Raw genomic sequence first — 20,885 nt, forward strand, 5'->3', positions numbered from 1 at the left:
TCCGCACAAGTCGCACTATGATTGGTTAACTTTGAAAGGTGAAAGGTAAACATGAGTTCTTAGAACACCTCACCCCCTTCATGTTTTGGTTCCTGTCCCTAACCACTGACACTGGCCAGAAAATGTCAAGAAAACAACATGATAGTTAACTGAGCTGCCAGAAAATCTATTGATAATATGAGCTGTAATATTCCAAGTGTAGACTGCCATGTATATTATTAATTGCAGTGCAATATGAAATGCTGTCTTTCATTAATCAAATGGCCTACATTGTTAAAACTGCATTATTGGTTAAGGGCTTGTAAGTAAGCATTTCACTGTAAAGTCCTGTTGTATTTGGCGCATGTGACAAAAACATTTGACTGAAATAAGATGTTGCCATCAATCTAAAGTAAAAAAAAATTTAAAAAAATGTACCTTTATTTAACTAGGCAAGTCAAGTACAAATTCTTATTTACAATATATAAACACTGAACAAAAATATAAATGCAACATGCAACAATTTCAAAGATTTTAATGAGTTAGTTAATTTAAGGAAATCAGTCAATTGAAATAAATTCATTAGGCCCTAATCTATAGATTTCACATCACTGAGAATAAGGATATGCATCTGTTGGTCACAGATACCTTAAAAAAAGCTAGGGGCGTGGATCAGAAAACCAGTCAGTATCTACCATTTGCCTCATTCAGCGTGACATCTCCTTCGCATAAAGTTGATCAGACTGTTGATTGTGGCCTGTGGAATTGTGTCCCACTCTTCAACGGATGTGCGAACTTGCTGGATATTGGCAGGAACTGGAATAAGCTGTCAAACATGTCGATCCATATCATCTTAAACATGCTCAATGGGTGACATGTCTGGTGAGTATGCAGGCCATGGAAGAATTGGGATATTTTCAGCTTGTGTACAGGGATTGTGTACAGAGCCTTGCGACATGGGGGCGTGCACTTTCATGCTGAAACCTGAGGTGATGGCGGGGAATAACTGGCACGACAATGGGCCTCAGGATCTTGTCACGGTATCTCTGTGCATTCAAATTGCCATCGATAAAATGCAATTGTGTTTGTTGTCTGTAGCTTATACATGCCCATAGCGCCACCATTGGGCACTCTGTTCACAATGTTGACATCAGCAAACCGCTCGCCCACACAACGACATACACGTGGTCTGCGGTTGTGAGGCCGGTTGGACATACTGCCAAATTCTCTAAAATGACTTGAGGCGGCTTATGGTTGAGAAAATCATTCAATTCTCTGGCAGCAGCTCTGTGGACATTCCTGCAGTCAGCATGTCAATTGATCGCTCCCTCAAAACTTGAGACAGCTATGGCATTGTGTTGCGTGACATAACTGCACATTTTAGAGTGGCCTTTTATTGTCCCCAGCACAAGGTGCCCATTTTTGTGCATAGGAAACATTTCCGGGGTCTTTTATTTCCACTCATGAAACATGGGACCAACCCTTTACATGTTGAGTTTATATTTTTTGTTCAGTGTAGTTATCAAAACTCACTGAATAGAACTTTGGGCTGGCGTTGTCTTTTTCCCCCAACCCTACTGCGAGGCACTGTGAAATTAAAGACTGACCGATTCAACCCATTTGGGAACATGTAATAGAAATGTTCCATTTCACCTTTTGATCCATTTTCCATCCACCATCAAAAATATATCCGCCTTGGAGCAGATCTCAGATAGTTGGCTCCATAAAATACCAAGGACGAGCCACAAGCACACTCAAATTCTGATTCAATACCCTGTAGACAATAAACAGATCAGACAGACATCAGAGTACATTAAATATGTTTTAATGAGATCAGTCAAGACCTTCTGTAAACAACCTTACAATGTAGAGGGAAGTGACGGAGTGCAACATTTCTCACCTGCTAACCTGTTGACAGTATATGGACAGAGTCAAAGCCATTCTCTTACATAATCGTTCAACCTGTTTCGGAAAACAACAAACAATCTCAGACGTGGAGAAGCTTTGGTAATGCAAATCATCTAAAAGATCCTCAGGAAACTACAGCATTTGGAACGCAAACCTGTCAAAATAAAAGAGCATTATGAAATTCAAAGCAACGGAAAGTTTTGGGGATGGGAATAGAAAGGAAAATAATAGCAGACAGGTTCTTCCAAGTGTGATCTTTGTTGTAAAGAGAAAATCGAAAACAATTGAATAAGAAAGAGGAGTATAAGTGGAAGAAAGGGCCATGTAATTGAACTCTTCACATCGTTTTAATAGAGCCCACCCACGCCTGCAAATTATCTTGACTTTTCTATTTTATTGCCTGTCACGAACCTGAATTCATGTCATCCTCCAGAAAGCCTCACACGTGCATATCCACATCTTTTTTTGGTCCTAAAGATATCACTTTGAGGCAAAACGTACGACAAAAAAAACAGCAGATATGATTTTACAGTGAAATAAATAACATTGTGTCAATGTTGTTTTACAAGACCAACCAAGGGTTGAGGCAGGGCAGTGATAACTCTCTCTCGGCTGTACAGCAGTTTGTCTGAGGAGAGAGAGCGAGAGAGAGAGAGAGCGAGAGAGAAAGCTGTGGAGGGGGAGAGTTCATTAGGCACCAAACTGAAGAAAACGGACTGAAACGGGGAGGGATCTGAACTACCTGAACTTGTACAATAAGAAATACATATTTATTTTTTCAGTCGCAAAACATTTTGCTATGGTATGCCCTAATGAACACGACCCAAATGTATCCAGTTACAGTACCTCTGATTGGGTGAATAATATATGCAGTGCATCCAATCTAATGTAGCTGATTGGACATACAGTAAGGCCTAAAATACAGTTAAAGACTTAAACACATACAACCCTATGAGATAGGGTTAATAAAACTACATTTCATCATCCCCGCTGTGTCATAGCATCAGCGTGATCGAGAGGCTTCTATTACAGGCTCTGGATCTGGCCTGGTTCAGCAGGTACTTCCTGTTAATATACTGGCCTGTAAGGTCTCCATATCAATGCAGTTGCCATTTTGGAGGTCTCATTGTTTTCTGTGGAATGGAGGTTGCCCACTGAGAAAGTCACATTGCATCATTTTCAGACATTTTGTTATCAAAAGAGGGCGGTGATGCTAAGTTAAATGTACACAAAGACACAATACTTGAAGGTCCCCTCAGACTTAAGTCAGTGCTGAATTCACAATAAGTGGTGTTGATGTTCTGAAAATGTGTGTGTGTGTGTGGGGGGTGGGGGGGGGGGGGGGGGGTGGGGGGCTAGAACATAAAAAAAGTCCTGGCTCGAGTATGGATAAAACAAAATGGTTAAAATCGTGATTGAACTTGATTCATTGGAGAAAAGTCAGAATTTGACCAATTCTGCTGATAAGTGGCCTTAAATGAACTTCAATAGGCCTCTTATACTCATTATATCAAAGTGATAAATTAATAAATAAATACTCCATATAAATACATATTATCCACTGGCCAGACCCAGTTTGCTGTACAAAATGTACCTCCCATTCTTATAATACAATATAGGAATAATCTTTGTAACAAGTCTTCCAGTCTGCCTCTCTAGTAGCTAAATTCAAACTTTGTCTCCTCTTTAAAAAAAAATGCAAGTTGGGAGTGTTGTGATGCTCATAAATATTCATATCATTACATAAAACTCTGCTTCTCTCCCTCTCTCTGGTCTACCAGAAGTCTCGGCGGTGGTAAGCGTCTGGGTCACAGTACTTGGTCACCACCACCCTGTTGGCAAACTTCCTGCCTGTCAGCGCCTGCATGGCCTTCTGGGAGTCAAACAGCGTCATGAACTCCACAAAGATCTGGATAAGAAAAGGATAGGAGAGTAGGTGAATAGCCATTCTGTATAGAACCAGACAACCATGTTAAATGTAATTCTACAGCAATCAACTATGATAAATGTTAACACACACACACACAAAGGTGAAAGTGATATGTTATGAAATGCTTGTTTGATGGGAGGCGAAAGGCAAATGTACATTTTTTCACACCCTTTTTCTCCCCAATTTCGTGATTACAATCTTGTCTCGTCGCTGCAACTCCCCAATGGGCTCGGGAGAGGCGAAGGTCGGGTCCTCCAAAACACGACCCGCCGAACAGCGCTTCTTAACACCCGCTCGCTTAACCCGGAAGCCAGCTGCACTAATGTGTCAGAGGAAACTGACACTTCTTTAACTGACGACCAAAGTCAGCCTGCAGGCGCCCGCGCCCGCCACAAGGAGTTGCTAGAGCATGATGAGCCAAGTAAAGCCCCCCCGGCCAAACCCTCCCCTAACCCAGACGATGCTGGGCCAATTGTGCGCTGCCCTATGGGACTCCGGGTCAAGGCCGGAAATGACACAGCCTGGGATCGAACCCAAGGCTGTAGTGACACCGCAACACTGCGATGCAGTGCCTTAGACCACTGCGCCACTCGGTAGGCCAGGGAATTCAATCATTTAACCTAAACTGAACGGATTCACTTTAAAAATGTACAATTTCAGAACGCACACCACACAAACTCTCCTCAAATGACTGCAACAAACACCCCCATGCATCATGAGCCCTCATCCCCTCCCATCTTAACACCCAGGTACTCCTTTACCCCTCCCCTTGCTCATCTCACCTTCCCAGTGCCTGGGACCTCCAGGCCATCCACAGGCCGGGGGATTTCAATGCTCTTCACCTGGCCGTACTTGCCACACTCATCCCGGACGTCCTCCACGATCTCCTCGTACTCCTCGTCATCCAGCAGCTCCTCCACAGCCACCATGTTCATCAGGCAGAGGACCTCAGTGGGTAGGCCACCCAGCGAAGCCATGGAGGTGGGCATCAGGCCTGGCACCTGGAGGGTCACCGGGGTCTGGTTCATACCCGTCTGATGGGGAAAGGGTGGTGATGGTGATTGGGAAGGTTGAAAGAACATGAGCACTTGTAGAAAACCTTTTAGAATGTTTAGGGTGTAAAACACATTAGAATTTTTTTTGCCAACTTGTATTTGTAATAATAATAATAATAATAATAATAATAATAATAATGTGTCCTCTTTGCAGTTGTGTATATGCTTAGTCAATCCGTAGTCAGCTCTGGATTGTCCTGATTAAGTTATGAAACAAAGCCTGATGTTCCAGGTCAGTCATTCGCGATGGTCACAAGCCATTCAAACAAAGTCGAGCTGCTTGAACTTTTGCGCCAGGAGTGGCATAAAGACACCCAACATCAATGTGAAAGACTGGTGGAGAGCATGCCAAGACACATGAAAGCTGTGAATGAAAATCAGGGTTATTCCACCAAATATTGATTTCTGAACACTTCTTAAGATAAAACATTAGTGTTGTGTTGTTAAAAAATGAATATGAACTTATTTTCTTTGCATTACTTGAGGTCTGACAACACTTTTTTGTTCTTTTGACCAGTTGTCATTTTCTGCAAATAAATGCTCTAAATGACAATATTTTTATTTGGAACTTGGGAGAAATGTCAGTAGTTTATAGAATAAAACAAACATTTTCAATTTTACCCAAGCACATACACAAAATAGTAAAACCAGAGAAACTGATAATTTTGCAGTGGTCTCTGTATATACAGGGATGTATGTACACTACCGTTCAAAAGTTTGGGATCACTTAGAAATGTCCAAGTTTTCCATGACAAAAATACATTAAATAAATTGCTAAATTAATAGGAAATATAGTTAAGACATTGGCAAGGTTATAAATAATGATTTTTAATCGAAATAATAATTGTGTCAAATAATCAAATAGTCTAAATAATCAAAGAATCCTCCATTTGCAGCAACTACAGCCTTGCAGACCTTTGGCATTCTAGTTGTCCATTTGTTGAGGTAATCTGAAGAGATTTCACCCCATGCTTCCTGAAGCGCCTCCCACAAGTTGGATTGGCTTGCTGGGCACTTCTTACGTACCATACGGTCAAGCTGCTCCCACAACAGCTCAATAAGGTTGAGATCCAGTGCTGGCCACTCCATATAGACAGAAAAACAGCTGACTGCTTCTTCCCTAAATAGTTATTGCATAGTTTGGAGCTCTGCTTTGGGTCATTGTCCTGTTGTAGGAGGACATTTGCTGCAGTTATGCGCTGTCCACATGGTATGGCATGGCGTTGAAAAATGGAGTGATAGCCTTCCTTCTACAAGATCCCTTTTACCCTGTACAAATCTCCCACCTTACGACCACCAAAGCACCTCCAGACCATCACATTGCCTTCACCATGCTTGACAGATGGCGTCAACCACTCCTCCAGCATCTTTTCATTTTTTGTCTCACGAATGTTCTTCTTTGTGATCTGAACACCTCAAACCTAGATTCATCTGTCCATGACACTTTTTTCCAATCTTCCTCTGTCCAGTGTCTGTGTTCTTTTGCCCATCTTAATCTTTTCTTTTCATTGGCCAGTCTGAGATATGGCTTTTTCTTTGCAACTCTGCCTAGAAGGCCAGCATCCCGGAATCGCATCTTCACTGTTGACGTTGAGACTGGTGTTTTGTGGGTACTATTTAATGAAGCTTCCAGTTGAGGACTTGTGAGGCGTCTGTTTCTCAAACTAGACACACTAATGTTCTTGTCCTCTTGCTCAGTTGTGCACCGGGGCCTCCCACTCCTCTTTCTATTCTAATTAGAGCCAGTTTCAGAAGAAAATTCTTTGTTTCTAGCCATTTTGAGCCTGTAATCGAGTCTGTAACCCACAAATGCTGATGCTCCAGATACTTAACTAGTCTAAAGAAGGACAGTTTTATTGCTTCTTTTAATCAGAACAGCTGTTTTCAGCTGTGCTAACATAATTGCAAAAGGGTTTTATAATGATCAATTAGACTTTTAAAATGATAAACGTAGATTAGCTAACACAACGTGCCATTGGAACCCAGGAGTGATGGTTGCTGATAATGGGCCTCTGTACACCTATGTAGATATTCCATTTAAAAATATAAAAAAATCCAGCTACAATAGTCATGTATAGCATTAACAATGTATACACTGTATTTCTGATCAATTTTAGGTTATTTTAATGGGCTCATTTCTTTTTGCTGTTCTTTCAAAAACTAGGAGATTCTAAATTACCCCAAACTTTTGAACAATAGTGTACACACACACACAGTGCATTCGGAAAGCATTCAGACCCCTTGACTTTTTCCAAATGTTGTTATGTTACAGCTGTATTCTAAAATGTTTTTTTTTTTTTAAGAATCCCTCAATCTACACACAATACCCCATAATGACAAAGCAAAAACAGGTTTTTAGAAATGTTTACAAAATACATTTACATAACTATTCAGATCCTTCACTCAGTACTTTGTTGAAGCACCTTTGGGTATGACGCTACAAGCTTGTCACACCTGTATTTGGGGAGGTTTCTCCCACTCTTCTATGCAGATACTTTCAAGCTCTGTCAGGTTGGATGGTGAGTGTCGCTGCACAGCTATTTTCAAATCAATTATACATATTTAGCAGATGTTATTGGGGGTGAAATGCTTGTGTTCCTAGTGCAGTAGTGTCTAACAATTCACAAATCCAAAAGTAAAAGAATGGAATACATACTACTGCACTAGGAACACAAGCATTTCAAAAGTAAAATAATGGAATTAAGAAATATAATAATATAAATATTAGGACGAGAAATGTCGGAGTGGAATTGACTAAATACAGTAGAATAGAATACCGTATATACAGTGCCTTGCGAAAGTATTCGGCCCCCTTGAACTTTGCGACCTTTTGCCACATTTCAGGCTTCAAACATAAAGATATAAAACTGTATTTTTTTGTGAAGAATCAACAACAAGTGGGACACAATCATGAAGTGGAACGACATTTATTGGATATTTCAAACTTTTTTAACAAATCAAAAACTGAAAAATTGAGCGTGCTAAATTATTCAGCCCCTTTACTTTCAGTGCAGCAAACTCTCCAGAAGTTCAGTGAGGATCTCCGAATGATCCAATGTTGACCTAAATGACTAATGATGATAAATACAATCCACTTGTGTGTAATCAAGTCTCCGTATAAATGCACCTGCACTGTGATAGTCTCAGAGGTCCGTTAAAAGCGCAGAGAGCATCATGAAGAACAAGGAACACACCAGGCAGGTCCGAGATACTGTTGTGAAGAAGTTTAAAGCCGGATTTGGATACAAAAAGATTTCCCAAGCTTTAAACATCCCAAGGAGCACTGTGCAAGCGATAATATTGAAATGGAAGGAGTATCAGACCACTGCAAATCTACCAAGACCTGGCCGTCCCTCTAAACTTTCAGCTCATACAAGGAGAAGACTGATCAGAGATGCAGCCAAGAGGCCCATGATCACTCTGGATGAACTGCAGAGCTCTACAGCTGAGGTGGGAGACTCTGTCCATAGGACAACAATCAGTCGTATATTGCACAAATCTGGCCTTTATGGAAGAGTGGCAAGAAGAAAGCCATTTCTTAAAGATATCCATAAAAAGTGTTGTTTAAAGTTTGCCACAAGCCACCTGGGAGACACACCAAACATGTGGAAGAAGGTGCTCTGGTCAGATGAAACCAAAATGGAACTTTTTGGCAACAATGCAAAACGTTATGTTTGGCGTAAAAGCAACACAGCTCACACCATCCCCACTGTCAAACATGGTGGTGGCAGCATCATGGTTTGGGCCTGCTTTTCTTCAGCAGGGACAGGGGAGATGGTTAAAATTGATGGGAAGAAGGATGGAGCCAAATACAGGACCATTCTGGAAGAAAACCTGATGGAGTCTGCAAAAGACCTGAGACTGGGACGGAGATTTGTCTTCCAACAAGACAATGATCCAAAACATAAAGCAAAATCTACAATGGAATGGTTCAATAATAAACATATCCAGGTGTTAGAATGGCCAAGTCAAAGTCCAGACCTGAATCCAATCGAGAATCTGTGGAAAGAACTGAAAACTGCTGTTCACAAATGCTCTCCATCCAACCTCACTGAGCTCGAGCTGTTTTGCAAGGAGGAATGGGAAAAAATGTCAGTCTCTCGATGTGCAAAACTGATAGAGACATACCCCAAGCGACTTACAGCTGTAATCGCAGCAAAAGGTGGCGCTACAAAGTATTAACTTAAGGGGGCTGAATAATTCTGCACGCCCAATTTTTCAGTTTTTGATTTGTTAAAAAAGTTTGAAATATCCAATAAATGTCGTTCCACTTCATGATTGTGTCCCACTTGTTGTTGATTCTTCACAAAAAAATACAGTTTTATATCTTTATGTTTGAATTCTGAAATGTGGCAAAAGGTCGCAAAGTTCAAGGGGGCCGAATACTTTCGCAAGGCACTGTACATATGAGATGAGTAAAGCTGTATATAAACATTAATAAAGTGACTAGTGTTCCATTATTTAGTGGCCAGTGATTCCATGTCTATGTATATAGCGCAGCAGGCTCTAACGTGCAGGGTTGAGTAACTGGGTGGTACCCAACTAGTAATGGCTATTTAAAGTGACGGAGTGCAACATTTCTCACCTGCTAACCTGTTGACTGTATATGGACAGAGTCAAAGCCATTCTCTTACATAATCGTTCAACCTGTTTCGGAAAACAACAAACAATCTCAGACGTGGAGAAGCTTTGGTAATGCAAATCATCTAAAAGATCCTCAGGAAACTACAGCATTTGGAATGCAAACCTGTCAAAATAAAAGTCCATTATGAAATTCTCAGAGGCTACCCGAAACTTATGCCAGTCCATGTGATTAAAACAATCTTGAAGCATGGATTCCGATTGGTCAGACCAGCATTGAATAGACCTCAGCATGGGTACTTCCTGTTTGAGTTTCTGCCTATAGGAAGCGAGGAGCAAAATCGAGTCCTGATCTGATTTGCCGAAGGGAGGGCGGGGGGAGGGCCTTGTAGGCATCTCGAAAAAGCGAGTAGCAGTGATCTAGTGTTTTTCCTAAACTAGTTCTACAGTCAATGTGTTGGTAGAACTTCGGTAGTGTTTTCCTCAAATTTGCTTTGTTAAAATCCCCAGCTACAATAAATGCGGCCTCAGGATATATGGTTTCCAGTTTGCATGAAGTCCAGTGTCGTTCATTGAGGGCCTACACTGAACATTAGTGAGTAATATACTCAGAAGCAGTGGATGGTGTACCCGCCTCCTGAGTCGGACTAGAAATCCACTCTGAATACCTCTTCTCCGCCGGCCGCGACTTGAAGCAGCCTCTGGGATAAGTTCAATTGCCCTGGGGGGTACGAACAAAGGATCCAATTCAGGAAAGTTGTATTTCTGACCATAATGCTGGAGAGCTATGATTTCGAAAAGTTATTTCCGGCTGTATGTAATAACACAAAACCATTTCTGGGCTAATAATGTAATAAATAATACATAAAAAAATGAAATACTGCAAAGTTGTTTAGGAGCTAGAAGCAGAGCTGCCATGTCTGTTGGCGCCATCTTGCCATGCCATCAGGTCTCTTCAGAGATGTTCGATCGGGTTCAAGTCCGGGCCACTCAAGGACATTCAGAGACTTGTCCCAAAGCCACGCCTGCATTATCTTGGCTGTGTACTTAGGGTCGTTGTCCTGTTGGAAGGTGAACCTTCGCCCAGTCTGAGCACTCTGGAGCAGGTTTCCATCAAGGATCTCTCTGTACTTTGTTCCATTCATCTTTCCCTCGATCCTGACTAGTCTCCCAGTCCCTGCCTCTGAAAAACATCCCACAGCATGATGCTGCCACCACCATGCTTCACCGTAGGGATGGTACCAGGTTTCCTCCAGATGTGACACTTCAAATTCAGGCTAAAGAGTTCAATCTTGGTTTCATCATACCAGAGAATCTTGTTTCTCGTGGTCTGAGAGTCCTTTAGGTGCCCTTTGGAAAAACTCCAAGCGGGCTGTAATGTGCCTTTTATTGAGGAGCGGCTTCCGTCTGGCCACTACTATAAAGGCCTGATTGGTGGAGTGCAGCAGAGATGGTTGTCCTTCTGGAAGGTTCTCCCATCTCCACAGAGGAACTCTGGAGCTTTGTCAGTGACCATCGGGTTCTTGGTCACCTCCCTGACCAACGCCCTTCTCCCCTGATTGCTCAGTTTGGCCGGGCGGACAGCTCGAGGAAGAGACTTGGTGGTTCCAAACTTCTTCCATTTAAGAATGATGGAAGCCACTGTGTTCTTGGTGACCTTCAATGCTGCAGACATTTTTTGCTACCCTTCCCCAGATCTGTGCCTCGACACAATCCTGTCTCGGAGCTCTAAGGAAAATTCCTTCGACCTCATGGCTTATGTGCCTTTCCAAATCATGTCCAACCAATTGAATTTACCACAGGTGAACTCCAAGTTTTAGAAACATCTCAAGGATGATCAATGGAAACAGGATGCACCTGAACTCAATTTCAAATATCATAGCAAAGGGTCTGAATACTTATATAATAAGGTATCCATTTTATTTTTTTTGTCATTATGGGGTATCATGTGTAGATTGATGAAGGAAATAAATGTATTTAATTATTTTTAGAATAAGGCTGTAACAGAATTAGGAAAAAGTCAAAGGGTCTGAATACTTTCCAAATGCACTGTATACGTGTGTGTATATTTACAGTACCAGTCAAAAGTTTGGACACACCTACTCATTCAAGGGTTTTTCTTAATTTTTTTACATTGTAGAATAATAGTGAAGACATCAAAACACATATGGAATCATGTAGTAACCAAAGTAGCCCCCTTTTGCCTTGATGACAGCTTTGCACACTCTTGGCATGTTCTCCCACGTTTTGTGCCTTCCATTTCAAAATGTTTTCAACCGTTTGCTCCTTTTGAACAGCACCCAGTTGTAAAGTGTGCCTCTACTTGTAGTCTATCATCTCTGCTACTCACCAGAGCTGCATTCTTGGCCCCAACACTGGCTCTCTGGACCAGGAGCTTCTTGTCCCCCAGCTGCATCCCATTCAACCCTGCAATTGCCTGAGACGGCAAACATAGTTAGAACAGAGGGATGCATCACAATAGTCAAAATTTGTTTCCTATCCACATCTCCTTTCCTACAACAGCGCTGATCTGCTAAGGCTGGATGGGTAACAGCAATATGGAAGATGACTACTATGAGATTGGCTTTCACCTGGCCAGGTATATCAGATCATAACAAGAAACATATTGCACACAGCAATACAGGTGCAATATCTGACACTGACCTGGTCGTTCAAATTGACGTCCACATATTCACAGAAGGCGTAGCCCTTGGAGAGGGCCGTGGCGCTGTCTTTGACCAGGTTGAAGGCCTTCAGAGGGCCAAAGGAGGTCAATAGCTCTTTTACCTGGGGGGGGGGGGGGAAGACCGGAAAACACAAACAATGAACAAAATATTATGAGGGGATGGATTGCTCTATCAGTAATATTGTCTGAACTAAAACAAATGAATTCTCAACCTTGATGATTGACAAAACTAAACAGTACTATGAAATGTATTGATCATGCTAGAGACTTAGAAAGAAGGACTTCAATAAGTTAGAAAGGACTGACCTGATCATCATTAAGGTAATTTGGCAAGCCACCGATGAAGAGTTTGTGGGCTGAGTCTGGCACCACGGTCGAAACCACTCCTAATCCAAGCAAAAGTGAGATATAGGGTTAAGACATTTTTTTTAAATTGAAATCAGAGGATTCAACTGTGTCAACAATCTTTCGAAAGACCCACCTGGTACATAGACACTGGGGCTCTCACTCATGCCGGGCAGGGGCTGGTAGTCGTGTGGCCGTCTGATCTTCAGGCTCTGACCCTGGAAGATGATGCCGTCAAAGGCCATGGCCTGGGTCGTCTCGTCCACCGAGCGGAACTGGAAGAGGAACAGGTAGAGAGAAGGTCAACATTATGACGTGCGATTGTAGAAGCATGCAAAACTCAACGATACTTCAGCACGGCAACTGTTAGCGGGCAATGCAAGCTAGCTAACAACTGCCATCCATGATCGACATGTATTTTATGCCATCATTTTTATACTAAATACATTTTAGTTGAGCACACACCTCGAGGAAGGCAAAGTTCTTGTCCTGGTTTATCTGTACAGCTAGAACAGGGTTGCCAGGGGCCTGGGTGAGTCCGCCAAGGCACATCTGGGCATTGAAGAAATCCATCATTGCCTCCTATTGACACAACATGGACGATCACTTATACGTTTTGCAGTTGGGAAGGCAGAAGTACATAGAACCAGCCTGGTCGAGAGCCTTCTATGAGACAGTAGTGATGAAATGCACAGAGTTATTTTTAACCATATCGCATAGGGTTGAGGCGTTAGTCTTTAACTGTATTAGGCCTTATACCCGATCAGCTACAATGAACAAACGCAACATGCAACAATTTCAAAGATTTTACAGAGTTACAGTTCATATAAGGACATCAGCTAATTTAAATGAATTGATTAGGCTCTAATCTATGGATTTCACATGACTAGGAATGCAGACATGCATCGGTATGTCACAGATACCTTTAAAAACAAAAGTCATCCAAAACATGCTCAATCGGTGACATGTCTGGTGAGTATGCAGGACATGGAAGAACTGGGACATTTTCAGCTTCCAGCAATTGTGTACAGATCCTTGCGACATCGGGCTGTGCATGATCAAGCTGAAACATGAGGTGATGGCGCCGGAAGAATGCCACAACAATGGGCCTCAGGATCTCATAACGGTTTCTCTGTGCATTCAAATTGCCATCCATAAGTTAGAATTGTGTATAATTTCCATAGCTTATGCCTGCCCATACCATAACCACACCGCCACCATAGGGCACTCTGTTCACAACGTTGACATCAGCAAACCGCTGGCCCACACGACACCAGCCTGGTACAATTGAAACTGGGATTCATCCATGAAGTGCAAACCTCTCCATCGTGACAGTGGCCATCAAAGGTGAGCATTTGCCCACTGATGTCGGTTACAACGGCAAATTGCAGTCAGGTCAAGACCCTGGTGAGGACGACGAGTACTAAGATGAGCTTCCCCTGGACTGTTTCTTAAAGTGCAGAAATTCTTCAGTTGTGCAAACCCACAGTTTCATCAGCTTTCCGTGTGGCTGGCCTCAGACAATCGCGCAGGTAAAGAAGCCGTATGTGAAGGTCTTGGGCTGGCGTGGTTACACGTGGTTTGCGGTTGTGATGCCGGTTGGCGGTACTGTCAAATTCTCTAAAAACGATGTTGGAGGCAGCTTATGATAGAGAAAATAACCTTCAATTCTCTGGCAACAGCTCTGGTGGACATTCCTGCAATCAGCATGCCAATTGCACGCTCCCTCAAAGCTTGAGACATCTGTGGCATTGTGTTGTATGACAAAACTGCACATTTTAGAGTGGCCTTTCAGGTGCACCTGTGTAATTATCATGCTGTTTAATCAGCTTCTTGATATGCCACACCTGTCAGGTGGATGGATTATTGTGACATAGGAGAATGCTGACTAACAGGGATGTCAACACATTTGTGCACAACATTTTAGAGAAATACGTTTTTTGTGCATATGGAAAATGTTAGGTATATTTTATTTCCGCTCATGAAACATGGGACCAAGACTTTACATGTTGCTTTTATATTTTTGTTAGGCTACAGTTTACATACACTTACGTTGGAGTCATTAAAAAACTTGTTTTTCAACCACTCTAACATTTCTTGTTAACAAACTATAGTTTTGGCAATTCGGTTAGATCATCTACTTTGTGCATGACACGAGTACTTTATCAACAATTGTTTACAGACAGATTATTTCACAGTATCACAATTCCAGTGGGTTAGAAGTTTACATACATTAAGTTGACTGTCCCTTTAAACAGCTTGGAAAATTCCAGAAAATTATGTCATGGCTTTAGAAGCTTCTGATAGGCGAATTGACATAATTGGAGTCAATTGAAGGTGTACCTGTGGATGTATTTCAAGGCCTACCTTCAAACTCAGTGCCTCTTTGCTTGACATCATGGGAAAATCAAAAGAAATCAGCCAAGACCCCAGAATTTTTTTTTTAGACCTCCACAAGTCTGGTTAATCATTGGGAGCAATTTCCAAACGCCTGAAGGTACCACATTCATCTGTACAAACAATAGTACGCAAGTATAAACACCATGGGACCCCGCAGCTGTCATACCGCTCAGGAGGGAGACGCGTTCTGTCTCCTAGAGATGAATGTACTTTGGTGCGAAAAGTGCAAATCAATCCCCGAACAACAGCAAAGGACCTTGTGAAGATGCTGTAAGAAACAGGTACAAAAGTATCTATATCCACAGTAAAAACGAGTCCTATATCGACATAACCTGAAAGGCCGCTTAGCAAGGAAGAAGCCACTGCTCCAAAACCACCCTAATAAATCCAAACTACGGTTTACAACTGCACATGGGAACAAAGATCGTACTTTTTGGAGAAATGTCCTCTGTTCTGATGAAACAAAAATAGAACTGTTTGGCCATGATGCTCATTGTTATGTTTGGAGGAAAAAGGGGGAGGCTTGTAATCCGAAGAACACCATCCCAACCGTGAAGCACAGGGGTGGCAGCATCATGTTGTGGGGGTGCATTGCTACAGGAGGCACTGGTGCACTTCACAAAATAGATTGCATCATGAGGAAAATTACGTCTATATTGAAGCAACATCTCAAGACATCAATCAGGAAGTTAAAGCTTGGTCGCAAAGGGGTCTTCCAAATGGACAATGACCCCAAGCATACTTCCAAAGTTGTGGCAAAATGGCTTAAGGACAACAAAGTCAAGGTATTGGAGTGGCCATCACAAAGCCCTGACCTCAATCCTATAGAAAAGTTGTGGGCAGAACTGAAAAAGTGTGTGCGAGCAAGGAGGCCTACAAACCTGACTCAGTTACACCAGTTCTGTCAGGAGGAATGGGCCAAAATTTACCCAACTTATTGTGGGAAGCTTGTGGAAGGCTACCCAAAACGTTTGACCCAAGTTCAACTATTTAAAGGCAATGCTACCAAATACTAATTGAGTGTATGTAAATTTCTGACCCACTGGGAATGTGACAAAATAAATAAAAGCTGAAATATATCACTCTCTACTATTATCCTGACATTTCACATTCATAAAATAAAGTGGTGATCCTAACTGACCTAAGACAGGGAATTTTTACTAGGATTAAATGCCAGGAATTGTGAAAAACTGTGTTTAAATTTATTTGGCAAAGGTGTATGTAAACTTCCGACTTCAACTGTACATTAGATTTGGTGAATAATATATGCAGTGCATCCAATCAGTAACTGGATCTGAAATTGATACATCTGGTTGTGGACTTTAGGGCACACTGCAGCTCTTTGTCAAGTGTTGCATTGACTTCACTTGCTGATGTGTAGTAATCAGCATATACAGAGACACAGGCTTCACTCAGAGCCAGTGGCAAGTCAATAGTAAAGATTGGTGGGAAAAAAAACGTCAGTCTGCTTCATGTGAATTATTTACCCTTTTCACACCACCATGCCAACCCGAACCGTACTGCAACTATGTTGAATGCTTAACCAAGCCAGCACAGTACCGCTCAGCTTGGCTGTGCTAAGGTAGTGTGGAAAGGGTAGCAGTTTCCCCATTCCCTACCTCTGTGATGCCAAACGGTATGTTGCCTACGTAGAGCCTCCTGGCCTGCCTGGTCATTTGGCTGCCCACCACGGGTACAGAGGTGGGGGCGGGGGGCAGCCCCTCTGGAGTTATCATGGTGGGCAGCAGGGCCGTGGCTGGGATCTGGCCAGCAGCTGAGAGAGGAACATGGACTCAAGTTAGATAGGAGTCTAACGGAGAAGAAATACTCAACACCTGCTCTTTCCATGACATAGGCTGACCAAGGGAATCCAGGTGAAAGCTATGATCCCTTATTGAAGTCACTTGTTAAATTCACATCAAAGAGTAGATGAAGGGGAGGTGACAGATTAAAGAAAAGTTTAAGCCTTGAGACATGTGCCATTTAGAGAGTGAAGTGGGCAAGACACAAGATTTAAGTGCCTTTGAACGGGGCATGGCAATATGTTCCAGGCGCACCGGTTTGTGTCGAGAACTGCAACGCTGGCGGGTTTTTCACTCAACAGTTTCCCGTGTATATCAAGAATGGTCCACCACCCAAAGGACATTTTTGGGGGGCAATATTAAGAAGGTGTTCTTAATGTTTTGTACACTCAGTGTATGTATGACTATATACAGTGCATTGGTAAAGTACTCAGACCCCTTCACTTTTTCCACAAATTTTAACGTTACATTTTTTTCCCTCATCAATCTACACACATCAATCTACACACATTACCCCATAATGTGATTTTTTGAAATATTGGCAAATATATTTAAAAAAATAACTAATAAAATATTACATTTACATAAGTATTCAGACCCTTTACTCTGTATATTGTTGAAGCACCTTTGGCAACGATTACAGCCTCGAGTCTTCTTGGGTATGACGCTACAAGCTTGGAACACCTGTATTTGGGGAGTTTCTCCCATTCTTCTCTGCAGATCTTCTCAAGCTCAGGTTGAGAGACATGTCACGAAGCCACTCCTGCATTGTCTTGGCTGTGTGCTTAGGGTCCATTTTCCTGTTGGAAGGTGAAACTTCGCCCCAGTCTGAGGTGGTTCCAAACTTCTTCCATTTAAGAATGATGGAGGCCACTGTGTTCTTGGGGTCCTTCAATGCTGTAGAAATATTTTGGTACCCTTCCCCAGATCTGTCCCTCGACACAATCCTGTCTCGGACCTCAACGGACAATTCCTTCGACCTCATGGCTTGGTTTTTGCTCTGACATGCACTGTCAACTGTGGGACCTTACATAGTGTGTGCCTTTCCAAATCATGTCCAATCAATTGAATTTACCACAGGTAGACTACAATCAAGTTGTAGAAACATCTCAAGGATGATCATTGGAAACAGGATGCACCTGAGCTCAATTTCGAGTCTCATAGAAAAGGATCTGAATACATATGTAAATAAGGTAATCCTGTTTTTTATTTTTAATAAACTTGCAAATGTCTAAAAACCTGTTTTCGCTTTGTCATTATGGGGTATTATTTTGTGTAGATTGATAAGGATTTTCTTAAATTAAATGTAATAATTTTAAGAATATGGCTGTAACATAACAAAATGTGGAAAAAGGCAACGGGATCTGAATAATTTCCGAATGCACTGTATTTATGTACAGTTGAAGTTGGAAGTTTACATACACTTAGGTTGGATTCATTAAAACTCATTTTCTACTACTCCACAAAATCCTTGTTATTAACAAACTACAGTTTTGGAAAGTCGGTTAGGACATCGACTGTGTGCTTGACAAGTAATTTTTCCAACAATTGTTTACAGACAGATTCTTTCACTTATAATTCACTATCATAATTCCAGTGGGTCAGAAGTTTACATACACTAAGTTGACTGTGCCTTTAAACAGCTTGGAAAATTCCAGAAAATTGTCATAGCTTTAGAAGCTTCTGATAGGCAAATTGACATCTTTTGAGTCAATTGGAGGTGTACCTGTGGATGTACAGTGCCTTGCGAAAGTATTCAGCCCCCTTGAACTTTGCGACCTTTTGCCACATTTCAGGCTTCAAACATAAAGATATAAAACTATATTTTTTTGTGAAGAATCAACAACAAGTGGGACACAATCATGAAGTGGAACGACATTTATTGGATATTTCAAACTTTTTTAACAAATCAAAAACTGAAAAATTGGGCGTGCAAAATTATTCAGCCCCCTTAAGTTAATACTTTGTAGCGCCACCTTTTGCTGCGATTACAGCTGTAAGTCGCTTGGGGTATGTCTCTATCAGTTTTGCACATCGAGAGACTGAAATTTTTTCCCATTCCTCCTTGCAAAACAAACGAAACGTTTGACCCAAGTTAAACAATTTAAAGGCAATGCTACCACATACTAATTGAGTGTATCTAAACTTCTGAGCCACTGGGAATGTGATGAAATAAATGAAAGCTGAAATAAATCACTCTACTATTATTCGGACATTTCACATTCCTAAAATAAAGTGGTGATCCTAACTGACCTAAGACAGGGGATTTTTACTAGGATTAAATGTCAGGAATTGTGAAAAACTGAGTTTAAATGTATTTGGCTGAGGTGTATGTAAACTTCCGACTTCAACTGTGTATGTATTAAGTGAGAGGGCCTGAGATGAATACTTTCATACAAAATCGCATTAACAGCCTTTGCTTTTGAGCAAAAATAATACGGACCATGATGTGACACTATTATAGTGAGTGCTTACAAGTACTGACAAACTGACCCTGCATAGCCTTGTACTGCAGGGGGGTGATATGCTCGAAGCCTGGTGCCGGGACATCCCAGTACTTCCTCACTTTCTTCTTCTTCTCTCTGTGCAGAGCTGGAGAGCGACTGCAGGAGAGAGACAGGAGGGGACAGGAGAGATGGACATATAGCCTTGCATTGCAGAGACCGTGTGGACGGAGGTTAATGGATAGCACAAAAGTATGGGAATCAATGGGATATCACAAAAAATACATTTTGGATCGATAGAGTTCTAAGAGCAATGTATTATAACTATCTACCTGGCATCTACATGCTCCCATTTGTATATGGTTTAAACATCAGACATTTACCATAATGTAAGCCCTGATTTCAAAGTAAGCCTCTGACCATTATAGATCCAAGTCGTCTCCCCTTACCTTAAGAACCATTCTGACATTAGAACACTCAACAACCACCAAGTTACTTAACAGATGGACACCTGACTCATAATTAGCAGTTCAACTTTGATAGTGTCATGCACGTCACGGTCTGCTGTAATACTGTACCTCACAACAGTCTCTTGGGATTGTTTTTGAGTCTGTATGCTGAAATAACAGTTAAAACAAGGGTATTCCGTTTATTATTGCATAAAGGTGGGGAAAGAAATAGTTGAAACCAGTCAATGATCCACAGAAAGCTATTCACACAAAATGGAAGTGCAACTAATTTCAAATACTTGTACAGTATCCACCTTCGCCTGTGTCGACGACGTTCCTTGCTGTCGCCACGGCTTTCCCTGCTCTTCCTCCTTTCCCGGCACCTCTTCTTCCTCTCTCGGCTGAGACTGCGGGACGGGGTACGCCACCCATGCCGATTCTCCTTGTCCCGCTCTGAAGGGGGAAAGAGGGAGGAAGGGGAGGCGAGCAGGGGAGAGTCACAGTGACAAAGTCACAGGATCCCTTAGTTGCAGGAGGAGAGACAAATCCTTAAGCATACTGCTTTAAAAAAAGTCATAAGCATAAGTCTATGCTGCTACTCCTGTTATTGCTAACGTTAGAGGAGTTAAAAGGCAAATGCCATTCACGCTATCAACATGCAGAGTTAGCACATCTGCGGGCATATCTGTAACACTATTCCCTGATTCTACATTGCATAAATGTGTGCTGGTATAGTACCCTTTATATACGCTAACTGATGGTGAGCGTGGTGTAGTTAAGAGCAAAAGTCATGGACAGGTCCCAATTATTTTTAATTTGCTCCCGAAAAAAAAAAAAACACTGATCAGGCAGATGTGACTAGCTATTCTGTGATGGCTAGCGGGTCAATCAGTGCCTTTTGTCATACATTGCGAGCAGACGTGCCAGCATGTGAGTATGTGTCATAAATTACTATTGTTTTGGTAAACTAATCATAGGCCTAGTGCAAGCAGCTAGCTGACAGCAATGTAGTGACAGCGAGCTACTGGTATGCTAGCTCCCTATAATAATAATAATCTCTAAAACCTAGCTGGTACAATTAACCATTACTATAGGATGAATGGTCAACACTCACCTTTCTTATTTTCAGTCAACAATCTCTCGAATTCATCAAAATCCGACATTTTAGACCTAGATTGGATGACTTCTCTTGTTAATTTTGCTACCAAGGCTACAAATAAACACAGCTTGTTTGAATCAAGACTGGACACAGGAAATTAGGATGCCCCCTGTCGGCATGGAATAATACTGATGTAGTGTGTGTGCT

General features: G+C 41.9%; 1 protein-coding gene across 2 annotated transcripts; it reads right to left on the reverse strand.

The window, feature by feature from the left end:
* Window positions 1–1,316: 1,316 nt before the first annotated feature.
* On the reverse strand, window positions 1,317–20,833 carry LOC110489283 (splicing factor U2AF 65 kDa subunit). 2 transcript variants are annotated; one of them, XR_005041327.1, is made up of 13 exons: window positions 20,694–20,819; window positions 19,894–20,032; window positions 19,709–19,747; window positions 19,180–19,289; window positions 16,504–16,658; window positions 12,950–13,066; window positions 12,621–12,759; window positions 12,446–12,525; window positions 12,118–12,240; window positions 11,804–11,890; window positions 4,600–4,851; window positions 1,880–3,796; window positions 1,317–1,753 (listed from the first exon to the last, which is right to left on the reverse strand). XR_005041327.1 is itself a non-coding variant. In XM_036971266.1 (12 exons), exons 1-12 carry the CDS (start codon window positions 20,740–20,742, stop codon window positions 3,662–3,664), a joined length of 1,425 nt encoding a protein of 474 aa, XP_036827161.1. In that variant the 5' UTR covers window positions 20,743–20,833; the 3' UTR covers window positions 1,792–3,661. The 2 variants fall into 2 exon arrangements, 1 of the variants encoding a protein (XP_036827161.1); XM_036971266.1 differs by lacking the exon at window positions 1,317–1,753 and having other exon boundaries at window positions 1,792–3,796; window positions 20,694–20,833.
* Between the last annotated feature and the right edge of the window lie 52 nt (window positions 20,834–20,885).

This window comes from Oncorhynchus mykiss, chromosome 32 (genome assembly GCF_013265735.2).
Source record: "Oncorhynchus mykiss isolate Arlee chromosome 32, USDA_OmykA_1.1, whole genome shotgun sequence".
Lineage (NCBI taxonomy): Eukaryota > Metazoa > Chordata > Actinopteri > Salmoniformes > Salmonidae > Oncorhynchus > Oncorhynchus mykiss.

What these genes read in the sequence shown, in the direction of transcription:
- LOC110489283 (XM_036971266.1), bottom strand. Translation starts at nt 20,742, where the DNA reads ATGTCGGATTTTGATGAATTCGAGAGATTGTTGACTGAAAATAAGAAA. An exon ending in GTTGACTGAAAATAAGAAAG is followed by an intron (nt 20,033 to 20,693) that starts GTGAGTGTTGAC and finishes TTCCCCCTTCAG; the next exon opens with AGCGGGACAAGGAGAATCGG. An exon ending in GGGCCAAGAATGCAGCTCTG is followed by an intron (nt 4,852 to 11,803) that starts GTGAGTAGCAGA and finishes TTTCCCCATCAG; the next exon opens with ACGGGTATGAACCAGACCCC.